Source organism: Atheta coriaria, unplaced genomic scaffold, assembly GCF_025399875.1.
Source record: "Atheta coriaria isolate IRGN ID8LTWV9N9 unplaced genomic scaffold, Caltech_Dcor_3.1 hic_scaffold_1_pilon, whole genome shotgun sequence".
Lineage (NCBI taxonomy): Eukaryota > Metazoa > Arthropoda > Insecta > Coleoptera > Staphylinidae > Dalotia > Dalotia coriaria.
In genome coordinates this window covers 7,370,807-7,388,882 of record NW_027045443.1, presented here as the reverse complement: position 1 = coordinate 7,388,882, position 18,076 = coordinate 7,370,807, and the positions used below count along the sequence as shown (strand labels likewise).

The window sequence follows — 18,076 nt, the reverse complement described above, 5'->3', positions numbered from 1 at the left end:
TCCTACGGTGCCCTGAACACAAGTCACTTTTATCGCTAGCCTCGTAAGGTGCCGTGAATCGAGTCACTTCTACCGCTAACAAATGCCACTCGACGGAGAATTTAATTGAACATCTCTAAACACCGCGCTGAAATTAGTGAGCCGCCTAGATCGCGCGCAAACCCGAAGAAATACAAACATGTCACTAACATTTTTCTGCAGCGAGACAGAATACATAGCCGACGGCGCGCGACAATTGAGTTATGATGACATTCGTAAAATGCGATTAAAGGTAGAAATCTAATGATGAAAAAATATTTACAGACATACCAGTGCATCAAGTAATCTTTCCGTCGAATCGCATATTGCAAGCGGCATTTTAACCGACAATGTTTGGATCACTTGCTTAGGCGCCCGTGATATTCTCGCGAGGACAAATGCAGATTACACTTACTTGAAATTGATAGGAGTGTAGAGAATTCCTATTGCTATCCCAATTCTCGGCATCGAAATAATTCAAGTCCCGTCGGATCACTAACGTACTGTTACACGCACAAGTCATCGATAACAAAACACTAAACACATCTATTGTCAATGGGTGCCAATATAATAATTATTTTTCATGTACCGAATACAGAACATTTATGTACGCGAATACAGGAATAGACTGAAACTGTCTCAGCATGATGCACTAGTTCAACATGGCGCTAGTCTAAAGCGATAAAAAAGTTGTTTATACACAAACACTGATAAGTGAAACAAGCATAACTACACGTTTCGTTGCAAAATTGTAAGAAATAAAACAACTCGCACTTATTGGTATTCCACGCGAAATTAAATATTAACAAAACCGAACACACTTAAATAGTTGTTTGAAGAACAAATATAAAGCTATTTGCTGTGTTAAAAACTAAAAATATAACACGAGACACGAAATACGTCTAGATCAACACGCGGCCGGTGTGAAACTACCTGCTGCAAGGCAACGAAGGAGATAAGAGATAAGACTAGTCGCAGCCAATGCTGTAAAGCAGAAATAAATAACAAAATTGGTCATACTAGCGCCATCTAGTGTCGCAAACCGATCAATAACAAGTTGAATATATACGCTCGCGCCATCTAGTTTCCGCGGCGCAAACTAGTAGTGTTTACAGGAAACTTCACTGTCAATATTAAATGCTCAAAGCATCAACGAAAATTAAAGCCACCCATTTTTATAAAATCGCAGTGTTTACACGCTCAAAACAGTAGATCGCCGCGCAAATGTTATTTGCCGTAAGTTAATGCGTGCAGACCACTGGACTCCGGAACAATACAAGGTTCAGTTGCGTGTACAGCGCCTATGGCACATAATGTAATACACAGGTGCAAAGTATAAATGTACAATCGCTAGCAAACAGAGAATTTACAAACTATTTTGGGACAGGACTCCGCATCTGCGCTGGCTTCGAATTTTCTTTCAGCTTTCTTTGCATTCGTAACATATTAATGTCAAACTTACATGTTGTAATGCACAACGTAAAAAATTAAAGGCAGCAAAACAAAAACAAGTACAGATGACTAGATGACTCACACTATATATTAAAATACTTTTAATTTAGAAAGCAGGCATGATTTATTCATTCAATTATAACTCAATTATGAGTTGATTAACAATCACTGCTTAATCTTCATCTTCCTCAGCAGCAGCGGCACCACCGGACGCAGCCTTGCGAGTGTTCTTCCTCTTAACACGGCCTGGCCTGCCACCACCGAAGGGCGACTTCAACGAGAAATCGATGTGCTTCTGCGAGTCCAAGCGTACGATGAACGAGGGAATATTCACAACTTGTTTGCGGACACTGCAACAAACATATGCACCATGACAACATTTCCTATAACATCTTACAAAAATCACGAAATAAATACATAGTTAAATAATAATAATGTCGCCTCACAGGTACCCAAATACATATACGAAATGCAACGTAACTGGGGCATAAAGCTGGTATCATTGCTCTTCGAGACCATTTAGCACTAGTATAAGTATGATATAAACCAATCTAGCAACTCTAGGCTCGGACTACTTCACACGCAAATTCATATTTATAATTTACCTCGCTACAGGAGCTGCTTAAAAGCATTTGTGATATGCCCAAGCGAATCTCCTTATAGAAATATTTCGAGGCATTGAAAGCGACTAGTCGCCCAAGTGGCACTCATGAGAAATTCAAGTCAACCAATGCAATTTATTGCATGTATTGTATTAATTACCGGATGTGACGCTGGCGGATGAGGACACGGGCGTGATGGATAGACTTCGCTAATCCAAGTTTGAATACTTGTGTTTGAAGGCGACGCTCCAAGAAATCTTCGATTTTCAGACCGAGAACGTAATCGAGCTTCATTCTGCCTTCATCCAACACACCAATGCGGACCAGACGACGCAGAAGTGCATTACCTGTGAGCAGATATGCCGATTGTAACACAAAAAAGCAGAAATATGTAAAAACATACCTTCGAATAACCTCTTAGGTTCCTTTTCATCCAAAGTGAGCAACTCACGAGCGGCTTTACGGATTTTTGCGAGCGTGTACTTGACGCGCCATACTTCGCGTTTGTTCCTCAGACCATACTCGCCGATGATCTTCAATTCCTGGTCCAAACGCGCCTTTTCATAGGGGCGACGTGGAGTTACGTACGTCTTGGAGCAAACGGTTGGGATACGACCGTTCACCATTTTGAAGGCCGCTTATCTGTGAACAAAAACGTGCCATGAGACAAAACGCACAACACAAGAAATACAAGTTGGGTAGAGAGTAAAATATTGTATCCGTGCTATGAATCAGTAATGCAACAATATTGCAATCTGGGATTAACGCACGGAATTGATCTAGCCTTGAATGATTAGGATATTTCGGATGGAATACCGTAACTCCTTGCCCAATGTTCAAGGCAAATCTTGAAATATTTCGAAAAGTACTGACCATCACGCAAAACAAATTAATAAAGAACATCTACAGTGAAGTGATAAACAGTTCGCGATAAATATTTTGTGTAAAAACGTTTAGATTTGGAGCAAAAACTTGAAATTATTAACCAAGATGTACTTACATGCAGGTTCACGTGATGAAAGAGGCACAAGCTTGACGCGCCGTGGTTTTATTACTTCGAGACTGCTACGCAGAGGGCGTCAGCGTCAGCACGCGCATGCGCAATATGCACAGATGTATACTACACAAGTTTAAAAAATAAATTTTCCTATTTAACTATTCGTTAATAGTTTATTTGTGAAACACTTCGTGTATCAATCAAATAGTTCAATTGCATCAATGCATAACAAAAATTTGAGTATTGTGGCTATCTTTGCCTGTACAACAAATAAAATCAATAATCAAAATTTGCAGTACAAAAATACTACAATAGAATTTGTGTTAGTAAAAACCGAAATAACAAATTAAAACAGAGCAAGATGCTCAATCTGACTCGGAACTACAGTCAGCAGACTGGGCTCGCGTGGCCTGAAGTTCACCGCTTAAAGATTTCTGCAAATCCTCCGGAGTTGTTACCGGCATGCTACAAGCGAATTCCTTGCAAACATAAGCAGCAGCACGTCCACCAACAGGATGGAGGCATTCCAGAGTTTGATTACGCATGTAAAGCAACATACTCTTGCCGTTGGGTCCATCGGCAAGAACCAATACATGACCAGGTAGAAACTGATTGCGCACTACTTCCAGCAGAGCTTCGGTGTCAGGCGCTCGGCGTTTACCAGCAATAAATATCTGCACAAAAACATAACCTTAATAAATTATGTTTCTGTTTTCTACCTATTTCTAAATATATACTTGGTAAGGCTGGTTGTAAAACAGCATTAGCGCTGAAGTCATTTCAGGCAAAGCAATGGGATGTTCATTAAGCATACTAGAAAATCCTTTGAATATTTTTGAAGCTTTACTACGGAAATCTTCCCGGTTGAGGTAATGATCCAGCCGAATTAAATTGTGTGCTGATACGGAATTACCACATGGTTCAGCACCATCTTGAGCTAAAAAAATATATAAAAATAAATATTTTCTAAGCATGAGTATTAGTAGTTTAATTTTATACATTCTTTATCCCGCACGATGGCAAATTCATCATCACCATGACTTTGGAAAAACGAGCCATGCTCACCATCCCAAAACTTTTGATTTTGCAAAGTTTGCAATTGCTCAGCCCACTCCAACCATGATCCATCCAATGTAGCTTCATACAAATAAATCATACCACGAATTGTGAACGCATAATCCTCCAGAATACCAGGAATAGGTTGAGCACTACAAATATTAAAATCAATTTAATTTATACTGACATGTTTAAAACTTTTGATGCTTTGTACTTACTTTTGTTTAACACTATCACGATCCCCATAACAACACCGATATAAACTGCCATCAGCAGATGTTAATCTCTCTTTGACAAAACTCGCGGCTTTAACCGCACGTTTAATATGCGTCACGTTGTTGAAAGCAAATCCAGCCTTAGCAAACGCTGCAATCATTAACCCATTCCACGCGGTGACAATTTTCGTATCAGCTGCAGGTCTTGGACGTTTTCCGCGTTCCACAAGTAGCAAATCCAGGCATGTACGCACCAAAGTCTTAACCACATCTTCTGAACAATTAAACTTCTCAGCAGTAACGCTTGCAGGTTCAAAATTACATAAAACATTCTGACCGCGCAGCTCATGATGTGGATCCAGGCTAGCATCCACGTTTCCTTCCTCTTTCACGCCGAAGTGGTAACAAAACACCTCTAATACCTTCTCATCTCGAAGAATCTCCTTCAGCTCGTCCATGGTCCACACGTAGAACGCGCCTTCTTTCTTTTCAGTTGCATCCGCTGTCGGATACGAATCAGCATCTTCTGCGCCGTAGAATGCTCCCTGTTTATGTGTCAAGTCACGCGATACATACTTGAGGATATCTTCAGCCATGTCCATGAAGAAAGGATCTTTGGACGCAACATATGCGTCGGTGTATGTCATTGCAAGTTGCGCCTGATCGTATAACATTTTTTCGAAGTGCGGGACGTGCCATTGTCCGTCAACAGAGTAACGCGCAAAACCAGAGCCTACATGGTCGTGAATTCCTCCGCAGCCGATTTTGCGGAGGGTAATCAACACCATTTCCAGGGCTTTCTTACCTTCGGCTTCATTGGGACGCTGATAGTACACATGCAGCAAGAAGTTAAGAAGTGACGTCTGTGGAAACTTGGGCGATGTGGAGAATCCTCCATAAGTAGGAACAAATAATTTCACCATTGTGTCATAGCATTTTTTCCAACAGATTTCACCAGGTACATTTTTATTTTTAGCACTCAGACTAGTGGTGAGTTGAGATTGAAGTAATTTTAAAGAATTTTTAGCTAAAACATATTAAAAATATTAATTTTAAATAGTTTAACTATAAAAAGTGGCAATACAAACCTTCTTTTGTAAGTTTAACGTGTTCAACTTGCCATTGTCTGGCAACCAAATCCAGCAGACCCTTTAATCCAACCCTTCCATTGCCATCCTGAGGAGGAAAATAAGTTCCACCATAAAGCGGCTCCAATGTTGGCGTGAGAAACAATGTCAGTGGCCAGCCTCCACTTCCTGTTGTTTTCTGCACATAAGTCATGTAGATTTGATCAATATCAGGCCTCTCCTCTCTATCCAACTTGATTGCAATGTAGGACTTTTTCAATATCTCCGCAATTTGTATGCTTTCGAAAGATTCCCTTTCCATTACATGACACCTATGCAAATTAAATTACAATTAATAAATAACAATGCTGTTGATTGTTGCACTTACCAGTGACAAGCTGAATATCCAATTGATAAAAATATGGGCTTATTTTCTGCAACAGCTCTCTCGAAGGCTTCAGGACCCCACGGATACCAGTCGACCGGGTTATGCGCATGTTGTAGGAGGTAAGGCGACCGCTCCTTGGCGAGTCGATTCGTGTATAATGGTTTTCCCGCAGTGGAAGACATCTCTGCAGTCGCCTGAGGTACCAGCAATTTTCTATGACTGCGAAACGAACGCTGAGAGTTATGAACGTAAATGGAACAAGCAGAAGGTTTTAAATCTCGCTTACTTTCGAATGTGATTGAAGCACTTGCTCACGGTGTATAGGGCCTGGCGTGATTTCAGTAAATGACACTCGCCACTGACAATATGCGAAAATAAAATTCGTTGCAACGGCTGCCCGGATCGCAACAACATCGCATCGCATGCCAACCGTAGCCGCGACAACAACATCACAGCTGGAAGGTGGTAGCGCGCGCACTACCGCAGGCCAACTTGTTTGACCTTCAGCAGGAACGCGCAGCGAAATATAGGAACTTGAATATGTGCACGACAGCTGCGCATTATACCGTTTTGGTTTGAATTTTTAGTTACGATCAGTTGCACAGCGCGAATAAGTTATATCTATGGAAAAATTACAGAATATCTTTATTAGTTTACATGTTTTTATGCGGACATATAAAAGATTATGCAGATAACTGCGTAGAAAAAGAGTATTACACAACTAAATGTTTTAAAATTAATAGCTAGGTGAGTAGCCAACCGAAAGTAAACTAAAATGTGTGTTGCCTACCTTCAATCTTCTTAGCTTCAAAATGTTTGAGCTTTCGAGCTAAACAAAGCTAAATCAGCTGTTTTTTATGTAAGGGTAGGCAAAATGTAGCCAAATGCGCTCTTTTTTATACGCAGTGTTATCAGGTAACTATTTTTAATATTTACTTTAGTTCCATATCAATTAAACAAATATTGCAGGAAATATATTCAACTCCCCTCGCAACTCTTGATAAATAAAGTAAGGAGACAAATGTTTCTGCTTTGCAACACGATCGAATCGACCGTTATAAAATGCATAGCAGTATCAATGGTGACTGAAACTTTTATGAATCACTCTGACCTACCGTGACAGTCTTTGTGTGCCAGCAAAGCATAAAGCGCAAGTAAGTGCACTTGTCTACTAGATATGCGCTTCCATTTCTGCGGCAAATAAATGCGTCGACTTGATGACTGACTGGTGAGTAGGAAAGTGTAATATCTTCTTGCAAAAGCTGCATAAATTGCGCGAGCGACAGTGAATAATTTAGACGGCCGGCGGCGGCGAGCTCCGATTGCAGGTGCGAGATTCTAAAGTCGGGAGGCGGCCGAAAGTAGGCCGCAGCCCCACAATGCGACATTGACCCACTTTGCGCATGCATGCATGCGACCGGCTGAATTTCCTTATCGCCGCGCGTCGCGTCTGCCTGCCCCCGCGCGTTTGCTCACTCGGCGGCGGCTGCCCGCCAGTCAGTCGTCGTCGGCGCGTCGGCGGAGCAACAGTCGACTACTGCAATCCTCCCATTTGTTTGAGTAAGTGTTTCTCTTCATTACTCCAGGCGCTTGTTTGTTACAGATGAGGGAGCGAGAATGCCTTAGGGATGTTTCATATACTGGCGGTGTGTTCGCAGATGGGAGGGGGGATGGGGCAGCGCAAGGGTTTTAAAGTCACCGATGCGGAGCGCAAGGTGCGCGTCGGCATCGCCGTCGAGCATCTTGCTGATCTCAAGAAGAAAACCATCATCAAATTCAAACTGCCTGAAGGTGAAGACATCTTTTTTCAAACGCGCGACGGCATCCCCATACGCGCCGAAGATGAATTCCTAGGTTTACCAGCGCAGACACTGCTCATCTGGGTGCGTAAAGGCGAACGCGCTGAAACCGACGCCGAGATCCTCTACCGCACCATCCGCGAGGTCAACTTCGACTTTCTCACCACCGGCGAGAAGGTCGCTGAATTCTTCACCGAGCAGATGAAGAGCAATGTCTACAGTCTCGCCAAAGTGCTCAAAGAAATGGACGACGACAAGGCGAAGGCAAGCACCAAGGAAGGCGACCCCGACTGGTTTCAAGGTGAGCGTGACCCACCCCTTAAATGTACAACTTTCTCACACGTTTCAAAACCACCACCCACCCGGCCCGCTAGGTGTAGAGAGCCGTGCAAAAACCAAAGAGGAATATATGTTTAGGCGATCCCAAGACCGAATAAAGAAGTACTTCTACGCGACCAAAGACGACTTGCTCAAGAATCGCGACCTGCCCGCGGAGCGCGTCCATGAACTCTGCGCGACGCTGAGCGCGGCGCTCAAGGACGCGCGCTACTTCGGCGCGTACTTCGATCGGCGCGACGCAGCCGCCATGTGTACGCCGCACGGCGACTTTCAATGCCAAGGTCGCTGGGACGCGCCCGCCTGCCGCTATCGCCTAGCGCACGTCATCAACCCCTATCGCAGCTACGAGGAGCGCATCGTCTTCCAGACGTGGAATCTGGACCATCGGATAGAGCGCTCGCGATGCATCATCCCGGCAATCGCGCACGCCCTCGACGCGGACGCGCGCCTGGACTGCGAGCGCATCTTCGAAGACCTCTTCACCGACCACAACTTGAAACTGGTGCACATCGTATGCCACGATAAGACCGCGCACACACCGCCCGACTTCAATCGCTACATTAAACTTAAGTCCTAATTAATATAAGCGTATTACAGGTAAGCACTAGTGTTAAGAATTACTTCTAAGACAATGAAGAGAACCCATTGGTAGAAACTTATATGATAAGCGCGACTACAACTACGTACTTACATATATATAACACAAAAACTAAACGTAAAACTACCGTAAGTGATGTAAAATTATTTCAACAAAGTACAGGGTTTGCTATAAGGGCTTATTTTTACACAGATCAATAAGAATTATATACATTCAGGGTAAGCAGCGTAACTGTATCAGTAAGCAGGACGTCATGCATGAAATTCCACTCAATTTTCACCCAAAAACACGACATTCACTAAAATATTCCCGCGTTCATATTATTTATGGTTTGTCGTCAATATAAAACATGCATGACTTTTTTATTTGATGACAAACTACCCGCAGGAACGTAGATTATTGACGTGCACGTAAAGTGCATGTTGCATATTTTATTTCATCCCCGACTGCCAGGTATTCGCGTCATCACCAGAACTCAATCAATTGATGGACGCAGCAATACAGGATAGTCGGTGATAACTAAAATCAAATACAACCCTCTAGCACCAAATTGATGACACCTAGTGACCCTGTATGGATTTAGGCTTGTGCGTTTTTCTTTTCGATTGATTCAGACAGTTATTCACACATCCTCGAATCGACTTGCACGTCAGATAAAGGATAACAAAAAGCTTGTCAATAACATTGTGATGAAACAAGTAGTTACGTAGCGAAAACAAGAGTTGTAGACGGATAGGAAGTTCTGATTATTCGATGATATAAAAAAAAAATGCTGTTCAACAATAATGACGCTTACAAAACGAACGTAATCAAACTATGTATCTACTCACAAGTAATCAAACAAACAATAATTAAACGCTCGATGTTGAATTGAAAATTGTACTCTAGCGCAGAGTTTACATATTTACTAGGGTAATGCTGCGGTGATGCTGATGGTGGTGGGTTGGAAGCGAGAAGAGAACATAATCCGTGCCAAAATATTTACCTGCGATCCAGCGTTTGTTGTCTAGGCATAAGGTTTGAAACATTTAACGAAGTTCTCCTCGATGTTTACTGGGCCTCATATATACCGGGCGGATACACATTTATCAATCGATTTTCAAGCGTGTGTAGTGGAAATTTTATTGTACAAACCAAAAAGAAATTAAAAATGTTAAATTGTTGAGCATCAAATGATAAATGTTATCGCGCCGAATACATATTGAAACTAATGAACTGTTAATTCTTTGACTGAAATATTTAACGCATATTATATTATATTATACAAAAAAAAAAGAAAATTGTAAACGATACCGTAGGAAACTTGTAGATATATGTAATTGAATATAACGTAGAGCAACATATCGTAAGATTTGCCGTGTTCATCAACTTTTAGGAATTCCGATGGAGAGAAGTTTATGCCGCAAATATGTGACACGAAGTGGTTGATAATATTATTATTGTATTGAACAAGTTCGCATGTCATAAATGTATGATTCATACACACGTTTTGAGCTTAACTAAAAGCCTCCGCAGAGGCTTTGTGCAATCATGTAATATCTATTGTAATAGATGATTCTTGAAAGTTATTATTGCTTTCGGTTACAATATTGTGTCACTTTGGTTTTCATTTCTTGGCATCATCTTAAATTATTAACACAATTACTGAGATGCTGATGAGAATCAAGAACAAACAGAAAATGAATACTAAGAATGATAAATAAATAAACGAACAATGATAATAATGACTTGATCAATTTGTGCGTGTTTATAGAAACATTTCTCGCTCAGATCCGCTGATAGTGCAGCTCTGATTGCCTATCGCACTGGCTAGGGCGGTGCATTTTTTTTCTGTTTTCGGCAGTTAAACGATTGCGAGTTGAAGGCACGGCCTTGAAAACTCGGAAGCAAACAATGCGGGACAAGGCCACGCGAACTGGGTCGCCGGGAAAACGTGCGCGACGCGCGATTTGGGTCAAGGGTGGTGGCGGCAAGCCACGCGGCCATCCCCTGACTCTCCCTTTCGAGTAGGTCAGTGGGTTACGAAGTTACGCGCGGCGCGAATGACACGAAAAAATAAATAAACGAAAACATATTACTCGAATCAGCCTTGCAGCTTGGAGATAAACTGCGTGAGGTCGTACTCGTCCTCGTATTGCTTGTCATCCCACAGCTCGGGCAGCTCCTCGAGAATGGCACGCACGCCGCCGCGGGGGTGGACGTTGCCGGCGGTGGCAGACGCGCCCGATCCGCCTGGTTTGTGCGAGAAGAGATCGAGCAGTTGGTCGGTGCCCATTGTCTCCATGCGGCTGTTCTCTCCGCTGATCACAGTGTTGGCTGTCTGGACTTTGAACTTTTGTAAACTGAACACAAAAGTGGAATAAAACCGCATATAAATAAAAAAATGAAACAAAATTTACAAACAATAAAACAAACCCCATGATTTTCTCCTCTAAAGTGCCACGCGTTATCAACCTGTAGACATTGACGACCTTCCTTTGACCGATACGATGCGCCCTGTCCATTGCCTGCAGATCCTTCATTGGGTTCCAGTCGTGTTCAACAAAAATCACAGTATCAGCCCCGGTCAGATTGAGACCAAGGCCGCCGACTTGCGTCGTCAGTAGCAAAACATCAATCGACGGATCATTATTGAACCGCGTCACAACCGAATGTCGTTGGCCGGGTGGAATAGACCCATCCAGGCGAAGGTATGTCACTTCCGGCATTATCTTCTTGAACAAATCGAATTCAATTATATCCAGCATTGCTTTGAGTTGGCAGAACACCAGTGCACGGTGTTGATTGATCACAATCTCGGTTGATTGAGTCTCGCTTCCGCCAATACCGCAGTCCAGGAGCAATTGTCTGCAAAAACACACAATTATTGCGTATTATTATTATTATTGAATGATTACGGTATTTATTCCACTTACTTCAGCGCTGGGAGTTTAGCCGAGTGATAAATGCTCTCCAGCGTTGATTGTTGTTCTTCCAATTGCGTTGTGATCTTCTTGAACTGAGGATGCGAGTTGTTGAGGACTAGTTTCGGATGATTACAGACATTCTGCAAGTACCGCAAGGCTTGGAAGATGTGTGTGTTGCCCTGCATCGAACTGGCTGTCGCGCCATTCGACAATGATTGCTATAAAAACACATAAATAAATAAATAATCATGTTTTACACAATAAAATAATATATACCTGAAGCGTTTGATGTGCATGACTCTTCGAAAAGTCTTCATAAAGTTGAGCCTGCACGGGACTCAAATCGCAGTAGTAGTCCTGCGTGATCTTCGGCGGTAAATCATCCAAGACGTCCTCTTTCATACGCCTGAGTAAAAATGGCAGTACCTGTCGGTGTAAGGCTTCCATGGCTAACGCACCAGCTTCCTGCTCCTTCTGCGAGCATTTCGGATCACGACTTGCCAGAATCGGCTTTGAATACCTCGCCGTAAACTGTTTCTCCGTGCCCAAAAACCCTGGCATTAAAAAATCGAACAAACTCCAAATCTCTAACACGTTATTTTGTATCGGTGTGCCGCTCAAAATAAGACGATGGTTCGCAATGAGCTTCTTCACCGCAACACTCGTCCGTGTTTTACCATTTTTAATAACATGTCCCTCATCTAGAATGATATAATTCCATTTTAAACTGGTGAAGAAGGTCAAGTCCTTGCGGATGATATCATACGACGCGACAACCAAATTAAACTTGCGCAATTTCTGCCTGATTTTTTCTCTTTCCTGCGGTGAACCGTGATATTGCACGGGTTTAAGATTCTTCTCAGGGAGGAACTTCTCTACCTCATACACCCAATGACCTGTAAGTGTAGGTGGACACACTACTAATGAAGGCAGCGGTGCGGAGTCAGCCGATTGACTCTCTTCGTATTTAACCATGCGTTGATGATGATCACTGGCGAGTATACAGATGCTCTGCAGTGTTTTACCTAAACCCATGTCATCACAAAGAATACCATGCAGTTTGTACTTATTAAGAAACGCAAGCCAGTTAACACCTGCTTGCTGGTAAGACCGCAACTCTGCATCAATAGGCACCAGGACTTTGTAATCTGGAATACTCGACGGCGCCAGCAACTGCTGAAGAAATTCACGTTCACGTTCTCGATGAACGTTGAGTGTACTGGTTTTCAGGTTAGGCGGTTCCGGCACGCCACCATCAAGTGGCATGAGTTGTACAAGTGTTGCAAAACTATGAGTGCCCATAAGACGCACGCTCTGATTCTGATCAGACATCCTCCCTAGTAATGGCACCACCAATAAAACAACATACGGGATGATATCAAACTGTAACGTGTCCACCATGCATGCGATTGCTTCCACTGCGCCTTGTCGATCGATATCGTTATCAGTCGCGCCTAGAGGAGGCAGAACCTTGTCGATTACATGCTCCATCACCGTAACAGAGTCGATTTTGGAGAATACAGCGAGGCAACGTGATGCCAAGTGGCGTACAGCACGATACGGATGTGTCAAGAGTAAACACAGGCGTTCCAGACAAATATCCATGATTTTCGGTCTGAGAGATGCATCTATGCTCGGATAGGTAACTTCCAAGACCTGTAGGATGCATACTAGGTGTTCTGCCTCATCAGGCTTATCAAATAACAACTTCGGGTCGAAATTAGTTGGATCCACGCATTGTTCGATTTGCTTCACCATGAGATGCCAGAGTTTTGGCACTTTGACGTCGATTTCGCTCTTAAAATGTTTCGTGATTTCAATCAGCGCGAGTGTGGCGCCTCTACGTTGAATTCGATTCGCTAGATGAACATCGTCTTCATCTTTGAATAGATCCTCCAAAGGGATGTCGGAATTTGGAGGCCGTCCGGGCCCCCGGCCGGTCGAGTTGGATCGTTTAAATGCTGCTTTTTCAGCATGGCGTTGTTGATTGTCTAATGTTACAATTCCCTGATAGTTATCCGCTGGTTTGAACTAGAAATAATCATAATACGCATTAGCATGAATCATTAATGTGACCTCATTAGGCTTACCCATGAATGTTCACCAGTCGCGTTTAACTCGTCAGTCTTCTTAATCACAGGCGTAAATTCTGAATCGCATTTCAGAAACATGCATAGATTTGAGAGAATCTTATCGTTTGGGCACGGATTACGCCCGACGCATTGTTCGACAAGCTTCGCGAGTTGCTTCGCAGTGACTTTCTGGAGTTCTTCGTTGGTCTCGCGCCGAATGGACTCCATCAGCGGCTTCACCACCGGCGTGAGTTTCTCTGGCAGTGATTTACAGCAGACAGTCGCGCCCGCAATGGCCGCCAACGTCGAGATTGTCAGTTGATTCTGTTCATTGCTTGTTTGAACCACGCAGGTTTGAATACTCTTTCGACGCTCTTCCAAACTCTCCAACACTTTGATCTTTAGTTTAAATCCGGCGAGTAGCACCTCAGTTTCAGGACCTGTGATGGATTTTATACTGTCAAGAGTTAGTATGCTGTAATCCTGTTGGATTGGTACTTTGTAGTGTTTTAACGTGGCGACGAAATCGCGTGTTTCTTGAGCCAACCGCGTGAAACTATGCGCAATCTCGTCGTAGTACAGCATGTCGTTAAGACACGCGTGTAGTTTCTGTGATAAAGGCGCAGGACACATTTCGAAGTTAGCATCACGCATGGCCCACTCAGCGATGATCAAACCGACCATTGTGCGCTGCAGCGCCGATTTAGACCTTAGATGACATAAAAGCACATTCATATAGCAGTGAATCGGTTTTTCCACTTTGCTGTAGTCTATGCCAGGTGCAGACTGCACCAGAAAGCAGGAGAGCTCGCCGAGCATTCGCGCTGTCATACAGCGCACCTGCACGGCGTTGGATTCACGCGTCGCGACAGGTGTAGTCTCGGACCCGCCGATGTAATACTTCGGCACAATCAGCGGCGTATCAAAATTGAGGCCATCATTACGACGCCGTTCACGGGGTTTTACCTGAATGAGTACATTTGGATCGAAAGGTAAACGAACAGGCTGCATGGATAGACACATCCAAATTCGAGTTAACGGACAGGCAGCATGCAGCAGTTCGATCAAACCAGCGTTTTTCAATAGCAGGTACCAAACTCCTTCGGCTACCTGCCGAACTTCAGTCAGATGTTCAACGAGAACACGTTGGAAAACATGCCGGAGTGCCTCTTGTAACAATTGTGCTTCCCACTGCATTGAATTACCTTCTGTTAATGTCCCCAATGTCTGCAGAGTTGCTTTCCGCACGCTGGAGGCACTATGGCTGAGAAACGGCCACAATCGCGGTACCACATCACTCAAAGGCTGCGGTGGTAGATGATCATGTACCTTAGGCAAACTCAAAATAGCCGCTAACAAACCCATAAAACTATTACAAGCGCCCGCGAGTTCATCCTGCTCACACAAAAGATCCCACAATTTCGTGACTATTTCCGGAATGGATTTCGGAAACAAATCCAAAAGTTTCTGCGCGACTGGAATCAGCGCTGATGCAGCAACCGCCCCAACATCATCCGCTGAATCAGACAAACCCTTAACAATCGCCGAGAGTGAATCCTGCAGCAGTGTCTCAATCATATCCTGCCGCACAGCTAATAAATACTTGATGCCCAGCAGGCCACCGTGTCGACCCTCCCACTCGTTCTGGTTCAACAACTTCAAGAGGACGTCCAGTGTGCATCGGCATCCATGCGCATTCATTAATTTTAATACTGCGCACAATGTCTGCGCGCAGGTTTCTCTTACGGGTGCGACCACAGCGTCGGAGACAAAGTCACCGAAACGATCCAGCGCGAGAACGCAGAGTAGTCGTATGGCAACATCCTCCAGCCAGATCTGATGTTGTTCTTGCATCTGTGTGCGGGTGTGGTAGATTGATTTGCCTGCGCCTTTACCGTGAACAGAGATTACTTCACGCAGAGCGGTCGCTGCTCCGTGTCGGTACTCCCAGTTCGAACTGAATAAGTCTTGACTTAGTTGATCACAGAACCACTCTAGCGACCAGTCACCGCAATCGCCTGGTTCTTCTACAAATTTTACAGTTTTATAAAATAAATTTATTAATTTAATTAAAAAACTTACCAATACTATAAGGTTCTTCTTTAACGTTCGGTTCTTCGGTTTTTACTTTTTTCTTATCAGGTTCGTCTGCGGTTGTTTCATCCCCTGGTTCTCGTGATCGTTGCTTGTTAATAGCCTGACGCGCCTTTCTTCTAGCTCGATTCATTTCTCTGGAACTCAGACCGTGCTCTCGTTCCGAAGACATCAAGTCTCTCAAAGGTTTCTACCACAAAAACAAAATTATTAAAAAATTAATAAACTTGTGTTTAAATACTAACCCTATCATCAACGACCTCCATTTTAAGATTTCCTGCAACCCCTGCAGATGTGTCATCCATGAGATCTTCATTGGTGAAGAGGCCTGTGACATCCACCCCGCAATTGGCGGCGATGTCCAGACCTAACCGCGCGTTCAGCATCTGCCGCTGTTTGGCAAGTTTTTCTTTCACGTCGATACCAAGCGATGAGTCCTCTTCAATGTCATACTCCTTTCCTTCGCTGCCCATCAGGTGCGTACTATTACTAAGCACCTTGTTGATGTCAAACTGGTCGAAACGCAGTCGGCCGACGCTCGACAACGATTGCATGCCGCCGCATTCCTCCTCGACTTTGACGTCCACCGGCGGCGGATTCCACTGCGGCACATTCGACACGATGGCACGCACTGCCTCCGCAGCTGCCAATCGCGTGTCCCAGCTCGGCGAGCGCAAATAAGTGGACGTGCGTGTCAGCAGCGTCGACAATTCGTGCGGGTGCAGGCGTTGCACCTCGCCGAGCTGTTTCGCGGCGGCGGAACGCGTCACCGACGAACTGCCGGTTTCCAACAGGACAAAAAGTCGATCTAGTCTGGAGCGTAAAATAAGAATTATCATCCAATCCAGGCATTACAATAATACTGATTACAGCGTCAATTCGTAATGGCGTGTGACTGAATATGAATAAATTTAGAGTAAAGTTTTCGTGTCATGTTTTCATGCGGCGCGCTCAAGCGAATGGGAAATCGATAAACAACACGTATGTGTTTTGACAACGCTCCCCAGAGACTGCATCTCTGCGTGCCGCGAAGAATATACGTAAACAACGCACCAAATTTGAATACATATTAAGTATTGCACTCACCTACTGGACGTCATCTCGCTGAATGCTTTCACGTGCTATCCTCGCCGATGTCGTCGTGTTTCTAATGCAACGTTCCGTTCGATAAACAAACTGCAAAACAAAATAGCCGCACTTGTGAATCGCCCTCTAGATGCAAGAAAGGAATTATTTTAATTCATATCGACATCCGGTGTTACAGATACAGCGGACGCCGGGTGCGTGGTGGATTCGCGCGCGTGCTTCTGCCACCCATGCGGGCGCGTTGCCGGCGATAAAAACGCGCTGCTCGACGCGAACGCGCCGACGTTGAATCATTAGCGTGCGGTTATGTTATGTGTTTGCGTTGTTGTCTCGGCTCGCATAGCGCCGTACCAGCCCCACACGGACGCAACGTCAACAATTCCGAAGAAAATTAAATGTGGAAATTGTTCGCATCGCGCACAATGTGTGTGCGCGTTACGATTTCTATCAATCGACGATTGTCAATTGATTGATTGGGTGTCAATGTTGCGCTGTGTGCTTAAATTGGAATGCAAACTGGAGTAATTTGTGTGCGCTCGATTAATTTCATTACATTGTCAATACGTATACAGCATATGGCAAATAAAGAAATAAAGTTTAAAAAAAAAAGCCTGTGATGCGCTGGCGGTGCTATAAATATCACATGCCGCTTATTAAGTTATGATCTCGCCCGAGCGGAAATCGAAAACGAGCAATTGCGCGAATTCATTTCACTTTCTGGAATTACGACGATAGTGCGACGGGGCAGTCGGGCCGTGGCCGATATCGTCGCGATTCCAGAAAGCAGCTGCACACGCAAGCGCGCGCTACGCCAGCCGCGCTGCTGGAGAATTTCTAATCGCCTTTCGTTTTCATGGCCTCGACACAGCGGTGCGCTGCTGCGCTGCGTGCCGCGGCGGACGGCCCTCAGGAGCTTTCCGAACGATTTTCAGCACTTACGTGTTCACGCGGCGGCAATCTATGGCACGTCGAAACTCATCCTAGAGTGCGTCGCTCGCGGGCACGGCCATTTTCTGCGAGCGCCGCGATAATATCGTTTTTTATGTAAACACAAGAGCACGGAAGGGAAGTCCATCATACAAGGATCAAATTTATACTGACAGCCATACTGCTGATGAGCTCGACTTTATGCGGCAATGCGCAGCTGATTGGTCCAAATGGTTGCGTCGGACGCATGCGTGCCGAACGCCGCTGGATTTCTAAAATAATTCTAATCGCCGCGCCCGCACTGATAACGGCTAATTAACGAACGGTTGTGTCGTCAACGGGCAATTTTGTTCAGTTTTGCGATAAAACTCAACCAAAACATATACTACATTGATAAGAAAACGCTGAAACAATATTGTACTACGCAAAACGTGGACAAATTTTCATCTTTGAATTATAA

At 44.2% G+C, this 18,076-nt stretch overlaps 4 protein-coding genes across 6 annotated transcripts; 1 reads left to right on the top strand and 3 right to left on the bottom strand.

Moving 5' to 3' along the window:
- Positions 1 to 1,569: 1,569 nt before the first annotated feature.
- RpS9 (ribosomal protein S9) lies at positions 1,570 to 3,163 on the bottom strand. Its single transcript, XM_065302546.1, has 4 exons — positions 3,073 to 3,163; positions 2,476 to 2,714; positions 2,233 to 2,419; positions 1,570 to 1,820 (listed from the first exon to the last, which is right to left on the bottom strand). The coding sequence occupies exons 2-4, from the start codon at positions 2,696 to 2,698 to the stop codon at positions 1,643 to 1,645; spliced, it is 588 nt and encodes a 195-aa protein (XP_065158618.1). The 5' UTR covers positions 2,699 to 2,714; positions 3,073 to 3,163; the 3' UTR covers positions 1,570 to 1,642.
- A 65-nt stretch (positions 3,164 to 3,228) lies between these two features.
- On the bottom strand, positions 3,229 to 6,300 carry LOC135791918 (spermatogenesis-associated protein 20). Its single transcript, XM_065302502.1, has 7 exons — positions 6,082 to 6,300; positions 5,796 to 6,014; positions 5,429 to 5,739; positions 4,344 to 5,367; positions 4,069 to 4,277; positions 3,807 to 4,006; positions 3,229 to 3,743 (listed from the first exon to the last, which is right to left on the bottom strand). Exons 1-7 carry the CDS (start codon positions 6,243 to 6,245, stop codon positions 3,435 to 3,437), a joined length of 2,436 nt encoding a protein of 811 aa, XP_065158574.1. The 5' UTR covers positions 6,246 to 6,300; the 3' UTR covers positions 3,229 to 3,434.
- Positions 6,301 to 6,789: 489 nt separating this feature from the next.
- Positions 6,790 to 10,255, top strand: Drep4 (DNA fragmentation factor-related protein 4). 3 transcript variants are annotated; one of them, XM_065305874.1, is made up of 3 exons: positions 6,790 to 6,949; positions 7,399 to 7,895; positions 7,969 to 10,255. In XM_065305874.1, the coding sequence occupies exons 2-3, from the start codon at positions 7,424 to 7,426 to the stop codon at positions 8,508 to 8,510; spliced, it is 1,014 nt and encodes a 337-aa protein (XP_065161946.1). In that variant the 5' UTR covers positions 6,790 to 6,949; positions 7,399 to 7,423; the 3' UTR covers positions 8,511 to 10,255. The 3 variants fall into 3 exon arrangements, with proteins under 3 accessions (XP_065161946.1, XP_065161874.1, XP_065162020.1); XM_065305802.1 differs by having other exon boundaries at positions 6,790 to 7,023; XM_065305948.1 differs by lacking the exon at positions 6,790 to 6,949 and adding an exon at positions 7,091 to 7,355 and having other exon boundaries at positions 7,454 to 7,895.
- Hel89B (histone acetyltransferase 1) lies at positions 9,953 to 17,780 on the bottom strand. The gene is made up of 9 exons (XM_065305694.1): positions 17,629 to 17,780; positions 16,690 to 16,779; positions 15,849 to 16,416; positions 15,592 to 15,793; positions 13,528 to 15,536; positions 11,714 to 13,468; positions 11,447 to 11,655; positions 10,947 to 11,378; positions 9,953 to 10,873 (listed from the first exon to the last, which is right to left on the bottom strand). The coding sequence occupies exons 2-9, from the start codon at positions 16,701 to 16,703 to the stop codon at positions 10,615 to 10,617; spliced, it is 5,448 nt and encodes a 1,815-aa protein (XP_065161766.1). The 5' UTR covers positions 16,704 to 16,779; positions 17,629 to 17,780; the 3' UTR covers positions 9,953 to 10,614.
- Between the last annotated feature and the right edge of the window lie 296 nt (positions 17,781 to 18,076).

Excerpts from the sequence above, each read along its gene's own strand:
- RpS9 (XM_065302546.1), bottom strand. The coding sequence starts at position 2,698 with ATGGTGAACGGTCGTATCCCAACCGTTTGCTCCAAGACGTACGTAACT. Across the intron at positions 2,420-2,475 it reads ACCTAAGAGGTTATTCGAAG|GTAATGCACTTCTGCGTCGT; the intron begins GTATGTTTTTAC and ends ATCTGCTCACAG. Across the intron at positions 1,821-2,232 it reads ATCCGCCAGCGTCACATCCG|TGTCCGCAAACAAGTTGTGA; the intron begins GTAATTAATACA and ends TGTTTGTTGCAG.
- LOC135791918 (XM_065302502.1), bottom strand. The coding sequence starts at position 6,245 with ATGTTGTTGTCGCGGCTACGGTTGGCATGCGATGCGATGTTGTTGCGA. Across the intron at positions 4,278-4,343 it reads CGTGATAGTGTTAAACAAAA|TGCTCAACCTATTCCTGGTA; the intron begins GTAAGTACAAAG and ends TAATATTTGTAG. Across the intron at positions 3,744-3,806 it reads TTTACAACCAGCCTTACCAA|ATATTTATTGCTGGTAAACG; the intron begins GTATATATTTAG and ends GTTTTTGTGCAG.
- Drep4 (XM_065305874.1), top strand. The coding sequence starts at position 7,424 with ATGTTTCATATACTGGCGGTGTGTTCGCAGATGGGAGGGGGGATGGGG. Across the intron at positions 7,896-7,968 it reads CGACCCCGACTGGTTTCAAG|GTGTAGAGAGCCGTGCAAAA; the intron begins GTGAGCGTGACC and ends CCGGCCCGCTAG.
- Hel89B (XM_065305694.1), bottom strand. Across the intron at positions 11,379-11,446 it reads GCTAAACTCCCAGCGCTGAA|ACAATTGCTCCTGGACTGCG; the intron begins GTAAGTGGAATA and ends GTGTTTTTGCAG. Across the intron at positions 10,874-10,946 it reads TTAGAGGAGAAAATCATGGG|TTTACAAAAGTTCAAAGTCC; the intron begins GTTTGTTTTATT and ends TTTTGTGTTCAG.